The sequence below is a fragment of the Pieris napi genome, chromosome 20 (genome assembly GCF_905475465.1).
Source record: "Pieris napi chromosome 20, ilPieNapi1.2, whole genome shotgun sequence".
Lineage (NCBI taxonomy): Eukaryota > Metazoa > Arthropoda > Insecta > Lepidoptera > Pieridae > Pieris > Pieris napi.
In genome coordinates this window covers 10,932,596-10,947,158 of record NC_062253.1, presented here as the reverse complement: position 1 = coordinate 10,947,158, position 14,563 = coordinate 10,932,596, and the positions used below count along the sequence as shown (strand labels likewise).

General features: G+C 33.4%; 2 protein-coding genes and 1 non-coding gene across 9 annotated transcripts; all 3 read right to left on the bottom strand.

Annotated features, from left to right (window-relative positions):
• Positions 1–1,746: 1,746 nt before the first annotated feature.
• Positions 1,747–3,067, bottom strand: LOC125059572 (ubiquitin-conjugating enzyme E2 N). Its single transcript, XM_047664054.1, has one exon. It carries the CDS (start codon positions 2,838–2,840, stop codon positions 2,385–2,387), a length of 456 nt encoding a protein of 151 aa, XP_047520010.1. The 5' UTR covers positions 2,841–3,067; the 3' UTR covers positions 1,747–2,384.
• A 2,225-nt stretch (positions 3,068–5,292) lies between these two features.
• LOC125059568 (calcium and integrin-binding family member 3) lies at positions 5,293–12,259 on the bottom strand. Of its 7 annotated transcripts, none has more exons than XM_047664048.1 (7): positions 12,124–12,259; positions 11,922–12,009; positions 8,170–8,329; positions 8,049–8,083; positions 7,372–7,489; positions 6,929–7,056; positions 5,293–5,572 (listed from the first exon to the last, which is right to left on the bottom strand). In XM_047664048.1, exons 3-7 carry the CDS (start codon positions 8,218–8,220, stop codon positions 5,335–5,337), a joined length of 570 nt encoding a protein of 189 aa, XP_047520004.1. In that variant the 5' UTR covers positions 8,221–8,329; positions 11,922–12,009; positions 12,124–12,259; the 3' UTR covers positions 5,293–5,334. The 7 variants fall into 7 exon arrangements, 4 of the variants coding, with proteins under 4 accessions (XP_047520004.1, XP_047520006.1, XP_047520005.1 ...); XM_047664050.1 differs by having other exon boundaries at positions 11,922–12,006; positions 12,124–12,239; XM_047664049.1 differs by having other exon boundaries at positions 11,922–12,020; positions 12,124–12,227.
• Positions 12,260–13,152: 893 nt separating this feature from the next.
• Trnah-gug lies at positions 13,153–13,224 on the bottom strand. The gene has a single exon. It is a non-coding gene; the product is annotated as a tRNA-His (tRNA).
• Positions 13,225–14,563: the final 1,339 nt, after the last annotated feature.

The window sequence follows — 14,563 nt, the reverse complement described above, 5'->3', positions numbered from 1 at the left end:
ATAAAAAAAGCGATAGGAAGAAATACACAGTTTCACGGCATACATTTTTATATTTTCTATGTAATGAGTAATCAGTAAGTATGTATATAGATTTCAGGAATTGTGGATTGACATCTATATTCTATTGTCAAATAATTTTATCATGGTTAAAAGCAAACTGGATAGATGGCGCTTTTCACATTCTGGAATTTCTGTCATATGGTAACATCTATTAAAATTAATTAGTACTTCCAAAAATTACTGCACCAAGGCCTAAAACATGAAATAAGTAATATACTTTATTAACTTTGCAAATTAAATATCTTAGGTTGAATATTTATTGCACTCACACACTAGGTATTTCATATTATCAAGCCCCATCCACACGCTTGACAAACAATGGCAAACAGCCAACAGCAAACAGCAAACACGGACGTGTGGATGGGTGTTTGTCGTTGTTTGCCTGTTTGTGTTTGTGTTGGGCAGTGTTCGGCATCGGTGTCGGTTTATCTTGCCAGATCAAAGGATGTTTGGCAAACAGTTTGCTACGTATCCACACGTTTGGCAGCGATCAGTATGCGCGCGAGCTTGCGGGAGGTGGACGTATTTACTTGCTACACTTTTTCAATTAAAGCCCAAATAATAGGTCTAAAGCAGAGCCTTGTACGATTTCTATGTATTTTAATCATCCACCATCGTCTTTGCTTTCTTCTTTTTTTTCTTTTTTCTTTCTCTTGCTTTAATTTATAATAAAAATATGTCAACCCGAAAGTAATAGCTGCCACAAGCTTGTCGTCCGCCATGTTTGCCGATTCGGAATGTTATGAACGTTCGCCAAGCATGTGGATGGCTGTTTGTGTTGGGTGATTGTGGTTGGTGTTTGGGACTTCGTTTGCTGTTTGCGGTGTTTGTGACAAACAGCCAGCGTGTGGATGCCCCATCATAGATCATTTATATTATCATCATACATGCCACTACATAAGCTAAACTTGTTTAAAATAAATGTTATGTTGACTCAAACCTTAACTAAACTCTACAAAAGCTATAGAGATAGATATGTTATAAGTTTTTTGTTACTGTTTCATATATCTCATGAATTATCCACATAGAAAAGATTGAACAATGTCAAGTTTTATAAAATTGCTCTTCTATCTAATAAAAAATCTGTGCTTATACAAATGATGCAGGCAAAAATCAGTATTAATGAAGCCTTTGAAATGTGAAAATTGGATAAACTTAACTTGATTTCTTCAAGTTACATAGTGTGGTCAATGATCATGTTACCACTTATTTAAATAAATTTTAAACAAAAGCAACAGATTCGCTCATGCCCGTAGTTTGTAGATCCAGCTAAGATTGTTGCTTTAAGTGTCCACATACGTCATCTATAGCAATAATTTCTTCTGAGTTTCACAGGTTTGAATGAGTAACTCTTCTTTGTTCTAAGTGCATTGTATATGTACAAATTATGGATAATATGAAAGTAGTATTTAAGGTTAAATCATATTAGGAAAAGAAAGAACTAATATTTAATACCATTCAAGCAATAACTGACGAGTAATTTATTAATAGTAAAAGCCTTTAAAGTATTAGCAAAAACTTGTAACATTTTTTGTAATTCATTCCATAATTATTGTAGCTTAGGATAAAAATTTAATCACATATCCTAAAAAAGATGCATAAAATTAACCAATACAAAGAATTTAATACTTAATAAACATAGCAAATAGGTATTAAATAAATGAGATTACATAAATAAAATAAGGGTTAGCTTTTGTATATTATGTATTTTGAAGTTGCTCACAAAGCCAAATGAAATTTACATAAATACAATTTAATCATAACTTTTATACAATAAAAATAGTACACTTAAGATTCTCAGAAAAATAAAAGATGATCACTGAAATAAATTATTTAATATCCTTCAACTGTCTACCATGAAAATCATTCAGTATCACTAGAGATCAGGGAACTGATTGCATTTACAGCACTTATTAATTAGGTTCCAGCAAAGGCAATGAACTTTGTGACAATACACACTATCCTTGTATAAAATTAACCAATTTTCATAAACATTGAATATATATACATTCTCCCGATGTTAAATTTGCTATTTTTATTACAGTAAAAAAATATGCATACCTAATATCATAATGAAAGCTACAAGTGAGTGGGTAAACAGTGGGCTGTCGATCGTGCCTATACAGTATAAGGGTCTACATTCAAATGCAAGATAAGGGCTGCGATGGTCAGCAACCTTAGCAATAATTTCACAATTGTCTCTTCACAAGTTAATGGTCTAGGTAAACATAACTTGCACTCTTAAATCATGATAATAATATAATTATGTTAGTTTCTTCCACGTCTTTCGAGTGTGGGGAGGCACTGGTTGCAATTGTATACGCTCAGTTGTCCATTGCGTATCTCCTGGTCCAGTCCTTGGCGTTACGGATTGCCTCGCTTTCGTTTACTTTCCACAGTTCTGCAACATCGTTCGCAAGTGGGTCGTCTGGATTCGGCGCGGATAGTAACGCCTGGATAGATAGAAGCACCGTACGAATTTGAAGCGCCGGACTCCACTTGTCTTTCAATATGTCCAGGCATATACGACCAAGCCGGTCTATGTTCGGGTGATATATTTTAGTTATAAATCTAACCTTCGGTGCTGACATGGGGTAATCTTCTGGTAGAAATAGTTCTAATTTGAATAGTCCACCTTCAAATGGCGAATCCTCAGGACCCGTTACAATCACATGGAAATAGCGTGCATTGGACTCGCTAGGCACCGCACTTATTCCCGGCACGGGTTCTTGCATCAATCGCTGTGTCTCTTTGATTATTCTACGTGGTAGGGCTGCCATTTTAAATATGCGGTCTAGCGCAATTTGTCAAATGGAACAAAGTAATCATATAATTTTAATAAAGTATCTAACCGTCTTTGCACTTAACGCGTTTTTAAAGATTAATGAGGCACGTATGTTGTATACTTAAATTACAGCAGCATTTTAAACGTGATTATATGAAAAACGCGATTACAAAAACGAAGTTTCAGAGCTCACTTCAATTTTTAACTACACCATAGATAAAGAACGATTTTTTTTACAGGCTATAGACCGCATTAATACAGATTATACCAAAATTCCATTGCAATATTTAATCAATAATTTTTTAAGATACTATTAAAAACCTTGCTTTGCGGATTGTATAATTTTCTCAAATATTATATGCTACTTGCATAGCATTTGAATATTTATAAACTACCATCGAAACACTATAATATAACCAAACTTACGTATTCGACAAAATATAAATACGATCTTACTCACAAGATGGCATTAAAACTTATTTATAGTTAACCCAACAAAGAATTTAACGTCAAGAATAATTATTGTAGAACTAGAAGTTTATCTGTATAGTTTATTAACTGTGGATCTGTCTGTACAAAATCTGTCATAGATGTTGTTTTGTATTACGTTTTGTAATTTTATAAAATTTTCATATAAATTTAGTTATCGGCTTTCTACATACACTATTGTTAAGGCATCTTGACTAAGACGTCGTGTACGTGAGGTCTAAAATGCTAAACCATCCAGAAAATTAACCACCTTTATATTGCCATTACCCGTACGTGTCTGTTCGTAACGGATACCTTAAAGCGGCCACTGACGATACGTCCATTTAGTAGACTTCCTTTTGGATGCACTCCAAATGGAAATTTATCGAGATACGGTACCATTCACAATACTTCCATTTGGATGCATGGCGTCACTTCGAACTTTGCAATCGTACGGAACGGAAATAAATAATACTATGGATAACAATACTTCACTGGTGGCAGCAGTTGTGTATTTTATTAAAAAGAAAAAAAAAAACCTAAGAGAAGGTGGATGAAGGATTGGTTGAAACAAAGAAATACTTTTATTTATTTAATAATATAAATATATTTATTTAAAAATAGAAATACTTTTATATTTTTCTATTACTTCCAACACAAAGTCACGCGCGGACAAAGACATACTTAATAAAAAGAAAATTACAACGCTTGACAAATAAACAGCACATGCACCACCATCGACATCAAAACATAAACTGAAACAAAAACCTCAAAAAAATGGACGCCGTAAGCCGTTTCGCCTATTCACGGACAATTCGGACTGCTTCCATATGGCGTGGCGCATGTTTCTGCCATTGACGGACGGCCACGGATGACGTCCATTTGGCCTGGACGCATGGATTTCAATCCTTTTGGAAATCCAGAGCTGGCTGACGTCCATCCAAATGGAATACTTTTTTACCATTCATGGGACGATTTTGGACGACGACTACTCCATTCGGATTAATGGACGTATCGTCAGTGGCCGCTTTAGGAAAGAGTTGCATTATAATAGTTGCCTATCGATAATTGACACTTTTGTCAGTGTACATGTCATATAAATCGTTTCAAAAATTATCTTTTATAATAATGTATTTAATATAATACAAAAAGTATCTTCTACATAGAAATCATTGCTTCATTTAGTAGTTTTGTACACTTGTACCAACAGTAACATGCATTTCACGAATTAAGAACAGGTTCAATACATTTCCCAGCACTAATTATATCATCTATAATATAAAAATTAATCGCAAAATGTGTTGGTAAGCGCGTGACTCAACAACGCCTGGACCAATTTGGCCAATTCTTTTTTTATATATTCCTATTATTATTAGAACTCCATTTCGCCACCAGATGGCTTCGTTTTATGTAACATTTCGTTTGGTGATCCCGCTTTTCTGTTGAAATTTTTCCTGAATTTTCTTTGCTATAATATACCTCACGGAGCCCGAGACCTTTCCAACGAATGCAAAACCGTGGAAATCTGTTCGTGCGTTCTGGAGTTATAGCGTCAGGAAGGAAAACCCGACTTATTTTTATATAGTAGATAAAGGGTACGATATCCTTGAAGTACGAGGTTGGTTCTTACTGAGAGAAAAATTTAAAAAAATTGAGTGAAAAACTTTTCTATATTCCCATACAAAATATTCGTAATAATACTTAAAAGTCAATTTGAACTTTAATATACCAAACCATAAAGTTCGTGTTAGTGGAGGGGTTCCGGGAAGGTAATTTTTTATTTTTTGACAATGTATATTTTGTTGTCTTATGAACTTTCTTTTTTTTATCTTACTAGCTAGACCGGTGCAGTGTCCCGAATAGCAGAATAAGTATTTAAAAAAAATAAAGAATCGAATGTTAGGCGGTACGATGTTCGCCAGGCCAGCTAGTACGTAAAAAAATATATTATAGATATTCAGGAAATACAAAATCAGGCGTTATTTCTAGTCCATATATTTATTATCAACATAAGTTAAGTTTTAGACTCTAATATGGAAAGTAGACACGAAATCTGGGGCCCGAGCCACCACATGTTCAAAGTCCATGAAGGAAAGTTTCCCATCTCCATCTACATCAGCCTCATCCAACACACTTGTTACTATCTCCTCTCGTTCATCTTCATGCAGCTGCCCAGCTGTCAGGAGCTTGGTAGCTTCTAGTAGATCCTCGCGCCCAATATACTTGTCGTCATCTAGATCGTAAATCCTGAAGGCATACCTAATATAGAATAAGCGTATTAAAAGGTGCGTAATGTGAATGTCTACATACGATACACATTACATTATAATTTAATTAGATTTAGTTTAAATCTCTGGACTATAATATCTAAGCAAATTTAAACTCCTTTAATGGAATGTAATTAAAATACATATATAATATATTTTTGGATATTATATTTAAAAAATACGAATTAGTTGTATGAAAAGCTTTTGTTTCAGTTGTACTCTTTTGTATGAACTTATATAAATCTTAAATTTGGTAGAAGAGCGTGTAGAAAAATGGCTTCTGCAATTCGACATAACATCGTATGCTGGTCCAAGTCAAATTAGGACTCTTGGTGAGTTGAACTTGTTCAAGCAACTCTTATAAAGGGGACAAACCTATATCGTTTTCTAAAATAGATGTTATTGTTTAAGTAATAATTGGCGTACGTGTAAGTAGGCTGCTGTTTAAAAAAACCATTAAGTTTTCACTTATATAACGCCTTCTTTTCCCATCCAATGTACCTACTTCTACTGACACGAATTTGTATTTTTGTCAGGTGGAATGCTAAATTTAAGAGTAATCGTTAAATAATAGCCATTTCCGAAAGATGTAACGATTAATGAGTCTTATTCAGTCGATTATGGCTAAAACTTTGTCGTCATCAATCTTGGAATTGAAATTGACGAGTTTAGTTAAAACCTTATTATTATTGCCAGGAGATTACTTTGATACTCAAATATTTTAATATCATCTTAAGTGTTCTTATCTATTCACAAAGAACCGTTTATTTATATTAAAATAAATGATTCTGGGGTACAATACTATTGTAATGGTATGAGGTGATTAAAAATATTATGTTTATAATATGTACTACTCTCTACATAGAATAATAAGAACCCTGTATGTCTACTTACAATTTGTTAAGCGTATAAGCCGAGGAAAGTGACTTTATTTTATAATATATGTAACTAGCTGTGTTCTGCGGTTTCCGCATTTTTTTGACATCATGTCGCATGGTCTTATATACGTAGGCTTCCTCAAATAACGCGATATCTCGGTCATTATGAGGTTAATAAAATTATAATCTGGTAATTGTTTTTATGTCCTATCACACAAAACTTGTCCTAACATTAATCAATAAAATAAAAAGAACATACATAGACTGAGGCGCAAATATAAAAAAAAATGTCTAGAAAGTACATTGTTTCATATTATACACTTTACGTCAATAAATAAATAACTTCGGTAACTTCCCAGTCTGAAATTCAATGTATGAGCTATGACTATACAGGGCTCTGCTCTCTAGATAGGTTAAAAATTCACTAAACTATGAATTAGTTAAAATAAATATTTCATTAATGGACTAACCATGCCTTAATATCCCGTGGCGCGGCTTCACTAAACACCGACATCATATCCAGAAAGTCTTCAAATGTGAGGTTACCAGAACCATCATGAGAGAAAACCTGGCAGATTCGTCTTTTGAATGGATTTTCCTGCAAATCAATTCTTCCTAGAGAGGAACCCTTACCTTCGTACAACCATTGTTAAAATAATAAAATCATGTTTTTAATTAATACATTCACTATATGAAATAGTTTATAAGTACTAATTTAGTTTATAAGTACTGATTTAATTTTTCTAGTTTTAGTTTCAACTTTTTTTTTTTTATAGAACGGGGGGCAAACGGGCAGGAGGCTCACCTGATGTTAAGTGATACCGCCGCCCATGGACACTCTCAATGCCAGAGGGCTCGCGAGTGCGTTGCCGGCCTTTAAAGAATTGGTACGCTCTTTTCTTGAAGGACTTACTTTTAGTTCAGGCAATTTTTCTATTTCTTCAACTGGTACAAGAATAGTGTGAGCTTGGTTTTCGGTCATGCTCTTAGGAATCAATTCGGGATTTACGTCTCGAAACCGCTTGAAAACTCTAAAAATATCAACATTAAAATTTACTAAACTAAGTTTGTTTCAAATCAAAATTTGAGGACACATCTGACCTCTGTTCAAATCTCTCGTTATATACACTTCATCGTAGCTAACGTACCTACTTATTTACTTACTTCTTACCCAAAGTGAGCCTTGGCTTCCCAAACTGGACAACGCCACGTTTGCCGATCGGATACTTAGAGCTCGCGTAGGGCAAAAGCGTAGCTTACGTAACATTTCCTTAATTGAAATTGCCGCGCCCTATTCTGACCGGGATTTACAGGAAAATTATTGTCACAACGCAAATGTTTCAAATGAATACAAAGCTCTCGACAACATATTTTGAACAGGATTTTAATGTAAACTTCGAAACTGTGTCGAAAGCTTTCAAACGTTCAATTTGGTATTCCTTTTGTTATTCTAGATGGAGTTAAAAACATGTTTAATATTGAAAATAAAACTGTGTTCTCTTTAAGCAATATTTAAGGCATCTTAAATATTGGATACAAATTTCGCTGCATTCATGAATGTTGAATGTTGCTTTTTTACATGGAGTTTACCTTAATATTTCCTTCCTCGTGAAAAAGGTGCAGTCCTGGTAAAGTTAAATACATCATGTTTCATCTATAGATTTAAATATTTTATACTCTTACATAGAAAACAAAACCTCAAGTAGAGTACCTGATAGTCCTCCAGTTGTTGTTCCGTGAATGTCACAACTTTGTTTCCCATTGTGAAAATAAAAAGTCCGAGGAAGTCGTGGGCTTGTCAGGTGGAGACTGCCAATGGCGCGCTAGTTCAGTCTCGCAAACACTCGTAAACATAGTGCATAGATTACTTACTTTCGTGGAGTATTCGCCAACATAAAAGGAAATTGTGACATGAAACATCAATAATTATACGAAGATATGCTATATGAAGAACGAGAAAGTTAATTACAATTGCAAGCAGCCCTGCGATTCTGTAACTCACTTTTCGAACTCACACAGCGGTTTTCGCATCGGCGGTCGCTCTGAAATCAGTCGTGAAGCAGTCATTTTATGATTTGGCATTCTTATAAACAATAAACTACAAGCTCCCACCTTTTCAGAATGCCAAATCATAAAATGACTGCTTCACGACTGATTTGAGAGCGACCGCCGATGCGAAAACCGCTGTGTGAGTTCGAAAAGTGAGTTACAGAATCGCAGGGCTGCTATTAATTTATTAGTTATTACGTATGAATAGAAGGAAATTATTTCTACCTTTATTATAAAGAAGTCTAAATTCTTTTACATTAAACTTATTTAACTTATAGTGATTTTCGTCGTTTCAATATGAAGCTTTCTACTGTCTCTGGTATATATTGTGTTTATTCTTATATATCTATGATACTACTATCAAATCAAATATCATAAGTACTCCTCGAAAATGAATCTCTGGACAATATTAATCTATGAGGAAAGAGGGTGGAGCTGCCACACCTTGGCCTCCCCACAGTCAATTACATTTTGTTAATCATGCAGCGATATACATTGTACGTGAAATAACATAATAACTTTGCCGTGATTCACTTACTTTGCATCTTTTGGATTGTAAACGTTGTTCATAACTAGTGCGTTATTCACAACTAATACTTTTAAAATACCAAATACGACTAAATGAAAAGTAAACGACTCAAATTTTTTATTTTGTATTGTTAAGCCCACCCCCCACATTCTGAATAGCAAAGTTCTTCACTATTAAAGTTGTTCGTGTCTGGTAGCGGTGCTCCACAAAATGTCGCCCAACGAATTAGCAGGCATTTCCGTCTATCCCATTTGAACGTGTATCTGAAGAATAGTGTGTCACTATTATTTATATGTTTACAACTTTTATATGGACGTATAAAAGTAATATACGTAACCAGATTTCTTAACATAATGAAAAAACCCTACGAAGATATAACGTACTCATAATTATTCGACAATTTCTTTTTAACGTTGCCTATATTCATTACTTATGTAACATTATGTCATTTACGTACATTTTTATTGTTACGTGGGTAACACTGAAAATGTTTAATACTGGCCAGTTAGAAACATTGCTAATGAAAACTTTTATTTAAAACACAATATATACCAGAGACAGTAGAAAGCTTCATATTGAAACGACGAAAATCACTATAAGTTAAATAAGTTTAATGTAAAAGAATTTAGACTTCTTTATAATAAAGGTAGAAATAATTTCCTTCTATTCATACGTAATAACTAATAAATTAATAGCAGCCCTGCGATTCTGTAACTCACTTTTCGAACTCACACAGCGGTTTTCGCATCGGCGGTCGCTCTCAAATCAGTCGTGAAGCAGTCATTTTATGATTTGGCATTCTGAAAAGGTGGGAGCTTGTAGTTTATTGTTTATAAGAATGCCAAATCATAAAATGACTGCTTCACGACTGATTTCAGAGCGACCGCCGATGCGAAAACCGCTGTGTGAGTTCGAAAAGTGAGTTACAGAATCGCAGGGCTGCTATTAATTTATTAGTTATTACGTATGAATAGAAGGAAATTATTTCTACCTTTATTATAAAGAAGTCTAAATTCTTTTACATTAAACTTATTTAACTTATAGTGATTTTCGTCGTTTCAATATGAAGCTTTCTACTGTCTCTGGTATATATTGTGTTTATTCTTATATATCTATGATACTACTATCAAATCAAATATCATAAGTACTCCTCGAAAATGAATCTCTGGACAATATTAATCTATGAGGAAAGAGGGTGGAGCTGCCACACCTTGGCCTCCCCACAGTCAATTACATTTTGTTAATCATGCAGCGATATACATTGTACGTGAAATAACATAATAACTTTGCCGTGATTCACTTACTTTGCATCTTTTGGATTGTAAACGTTGTTCATAACTAGTGCGTTATTCACAACTAATACTTTTAAAATACCAAATACGACTAAATGAAAAGTAAACGACTCAAATTTTTTATTTTGTATTGTTAAGCCCACCCCCCACATTCTGAATAGCAAAGTTCTTCACTATTAAAGTTGTTCGTGTCTGGTAGCGGTGCTCCACAAAATGTCGCCCAACGAATTAGCAGGCATTTCCGTCTATCCCATTTGAACGTGTATCTGAAGAATAGTGTGTCACTATTATTTATATGTTTACAACTTTTATATGGACGTATAAAAGTAATATACGTAACCAGATTTCTTAACATAATGAAAAAACCCTACGAAGATATAACGTAGGTACTCATAATTATTCGACAATTTCTTTTTAACGTTGCCTATATTCATTACTTATGTAACATTATGTCATTTACGTACATTTTTATTGTTACGTGGGTAACACTGAAAATGTTTAATACTGGCCAGTTAGAAACATTGCTAATGAAAACTTTTTTTAAATTTCAATTTTAGAACTCTTCAGTAACCTAATGTAGTATATTATTGCATTCATTTGTCATTTGTTTTTATGTGAATTGGCGTCAAATCTAAAACTCTTTGTTATACGTGAAAATTAACCTAACGCGAGAAAATTTTCGGTCAATGATCTATTATGACTTTCGTTGTGGGCTTACTCAACAACAAAGCTATGATTGGCTGCGAGCATTTCTTAATGAAGCCCCATCTCGTGCCACTATTTACAATTGGTTTAACGAGTTTAAGCGTAGACGTAGCAATCTCAATGATGATCCGCATGAGGGACGTCCCCTCGACGACGGAAAGTATTGGCAACTTTCTGCATTAAGCCGTTTTTCAGTTTCTAAACATTTTCAGTGTTACCTAGGTATTTATCTATGTTAGTTGTAGGTAGGTAGGTCATTTGATCTATAATTGTTTAGTCAAGCCACATTTCATATACCTAATTGAAATATAGGGTACAGCATGCAAAAACAAAATTTCTACAATACAAACACTACAAAATAAATTAATAAAAGCACTATTCAGATACAATTTTTTAACACCTACTAATAAAATCTACCAAGAAACTAAAATTATGACGATTAAACAACTATATGTTTATAGCACCTGTATCCTTATTAAAAAAAATTTAAATAACTCTCTACATAGTAACTTATCATTTAATAAAATCAAATACACCACTACACGCAATACTCGTCGAGCGAGTTTGCTTATCTTGCCAAAGCCGCGCACAAATTATTTAAAGAGATCTATTAGGTATGAGGGTGTGCAATTGTTTAATCGGTTGCCGTCTAAGGTTCGTAACATTAGCGTGATTGATCAGTTCAAAAGGGCATTAAAGACACACATCAGAATGGGCCCATTAGACTAAAATTGGGCTAGCTGATGGCGACGTGTATCTCGTTCGTATATACTTAATATTAAATTTCTCATTTAAATAAAAAATAATTTTTGTAATGAGAAATAAAGTTCTTTAAACATTAAAAAAAAAAAAAAAACATTATGTGTTATTTTCCTTTGGATAGTTTACCTTTCTGTGTGAGCCCATCTCTCTCGAGACATCCACTCGATGATACAATGCCGTTGACTTGGGTACTTTTGACATAACTTTGGATCTACTGATAAGAAACTATATTTTTATTAAAGCATAATAACTTCATAACAAATGAAGACTAGGAAAGTATTTCTAATATGTAATATAATAAATATAGCTGTTAAATTAAATCACTTACGTTGAAATGACAAGTTTGAACACACCAATAAAATGAAGATAAGTACGATCATTGTCATGAGAGGTTATCAATTAATTCGTATTCATTAGTCTCGATATACAAAAACATGTAATACGTAGATAAATTATAACATTGTTTTAAATATGGCGGAAATATATAAACATGTAAATAATATTATATAGAGTTTTTAACAATTGTATTAAATACGCGTATTAATGATATATAAATTTTATATATAAATATATAACATAATATATATATAAATTTTATAACACACGCGTGTGAGGCCGGGGCGGGTCGCTAGTATATATATAATTTATTCTTTGCATTAGATAGTCTGCATCGATAAGGAATTGAACCATCTCCATATTCAATTCTATTTCTTTCTCTTCTAGAAATCAGCAAATGGACATATTTTGTTGTTATGAACCACCTTCGCCTGCATCTACACTTTCTAATAAGTGAAATATTCCTATCGATATCAACATCTTTACAGGCAATGTACCTACACCGAAGTCATGTGTCTGCGAGTTATAAATAACCAGAAGATTATACAAATAGTTACTTAGGACTTTGTTTTAAACGCTACATTTTATTTTTTAATGCACAAAGTCATTCTTCATATTATGAACATTATATTAAAAACTATCTTTGTTATTATGCTGTATTATTTCTAAAGGAAATCTTAATTAACAAAACGCAATATTGTGGATACATTACCATGTGGTAAATTATATTTAATATTTGGAATATGAAGTAAATATACAATATTGCGTAAGCCTATTTCTATATTGTATATATATTGATAGAGTACACATATTCTATCAATATATGTACGATTATAGTACGATATGGAACGATTAATGTTAAATCCCTATGCTGTCGAAAATTAATGGATACAATTATAATTGAACTTTAAAATGGCGGACCTTTTAGCTAAATAATTAGCATTATGCATTTTACTGTAACACCACACAACTATTCCATACAATAAAATAATTAATTTAACTCCACCGTAACAGCTTTCGCTGCCGTGACCAGGATTCGAACCTGGGTTACTACGGCCACAACGTAGGGTCCTAACCACTAGACGATCACGGCTATCGGAGCAGATACCTTTCACCACTTATCTCTCAAAAGGTATCGTGAATTGTATTACTAAGCTAAATTAAAATGACCAACTACCCGTTCCTTCTATAAGTGATAGTGTAACTTCTTACATCTTTCGTATAACAGTTGTGAAATAAGAAAAACAAGAATAACCAAATTGTGTTTTTTATGTAACTTTTAATAGCGCTTGTGGCGACCGGAACCAATCAAATGTTGATACTGTCTCTGACTTCAATTGAACTCCTATCGTCTGCGATGGCTGTGTATTTGATGTCCGAATAAAATTAATCTCTTGTAATTTCACTTCTGATCCAATCTAAATATGGGCTGACGGGTACACTTATACTCGCATAGTTAAATCTTCCATAAAGCGGGCTATTCTTTTTTTCGTAACACCTAATACCTCCAAAATGGACACCAATAACTCCCGAACTATGCAAAACTGTGCCTCCTGAATCTCCTGGACAAATGAACTCTTTTACCCCGCACTTAGGTACTGTACATATACTTAGATATAACTTTGAAATCGGAGTACGTTTACATGTCATCAGCATAACATCCATCATTTTTAAAGTAAAGTTTGTTCCTGGATCCTTTTCATATTTAGTATACGGTATTCCATAACCTAAGAGTATTGCTTCTTGTCCAACGAGAGTGGTATAGTCGACTGAGCTGAGTTTCACATAAAATGGAAGTTGAATGCTATCAGTTTTCACTAAAGCTATGTCATTTGCTAGGCGTTCGTTAAATGGCCTATTTGGATTCGAGATTATTTTAAGAATTTTTTTTCGTTGCGGCTCGCCTGTTGTATTATAACGAATAAATAGTGGTACCAACATAATATTCTTATTGTCGATGCAGTGTGAGGCTGTTAGCGTCCAAGTGGAAGAGAGGACAGTGGCGGAACAGAATGGATCATATATTAATTTCCGGACCCCCTCGTGTGTTGTATATCTCTGTTTTTCCATAAGGACTGCGAAAGGAAATTTTTCCATATCAGCGTATTTACCTCCATAAATTCGAAGATCCGGCCTAAGATGGCTAAAACTAGGACCATACAATAGTGTTAACACATTCAGAACTCGATTAATCATTATATTAAATAAATTCGAAACAAAAAATAAAATAAACAATTTTTAACTTGAAACCCCTTAACGTTTGTATAGGATAATAAAAAATCTTATTTGATTTTTATATTTTATGATATTGCGTAGGCATATTGCACTATGGTTACTACTTTGCTACAATATAATAAATAATAAATTACCTATTGAGATATAAAAACGTTTACGCTTATCAATATATCATAATTAGTGGAATTCTTTTGTTA

Excerpts from the sequence above, each read along its gene's own strand:
- LOC125059572 (XM_047664054.1), bottom strand. The coding sequence starts at position 2,840 with ATGGCAGCCCTACCACGTAGAATAATCAAAGAGACACAGCGATTGATG.
- LOC125059568 (XM_047664048.1), bottom strand. The coding sequence starts at position 8,220 with ATGGGAAACAAAGTTGTGACATTCACGGAACAACAACTGGAGGACTAT. Across the intron at positions 8,084-8,169 it reads AACAACTGGAGGACTATCAG|GACTGCACCTTTTTCACGAG; the intron begins GTACTCTACTTG and ends TAACTTTACCAG. Across the intron at positions 7,490-8,048 it reads ACGAGGAAGGAAATATTAAG|AGTTTTCAAGCGGTTTCGAG; the intron begins GTAAACTCCATG and ends TGATATTTTTAG.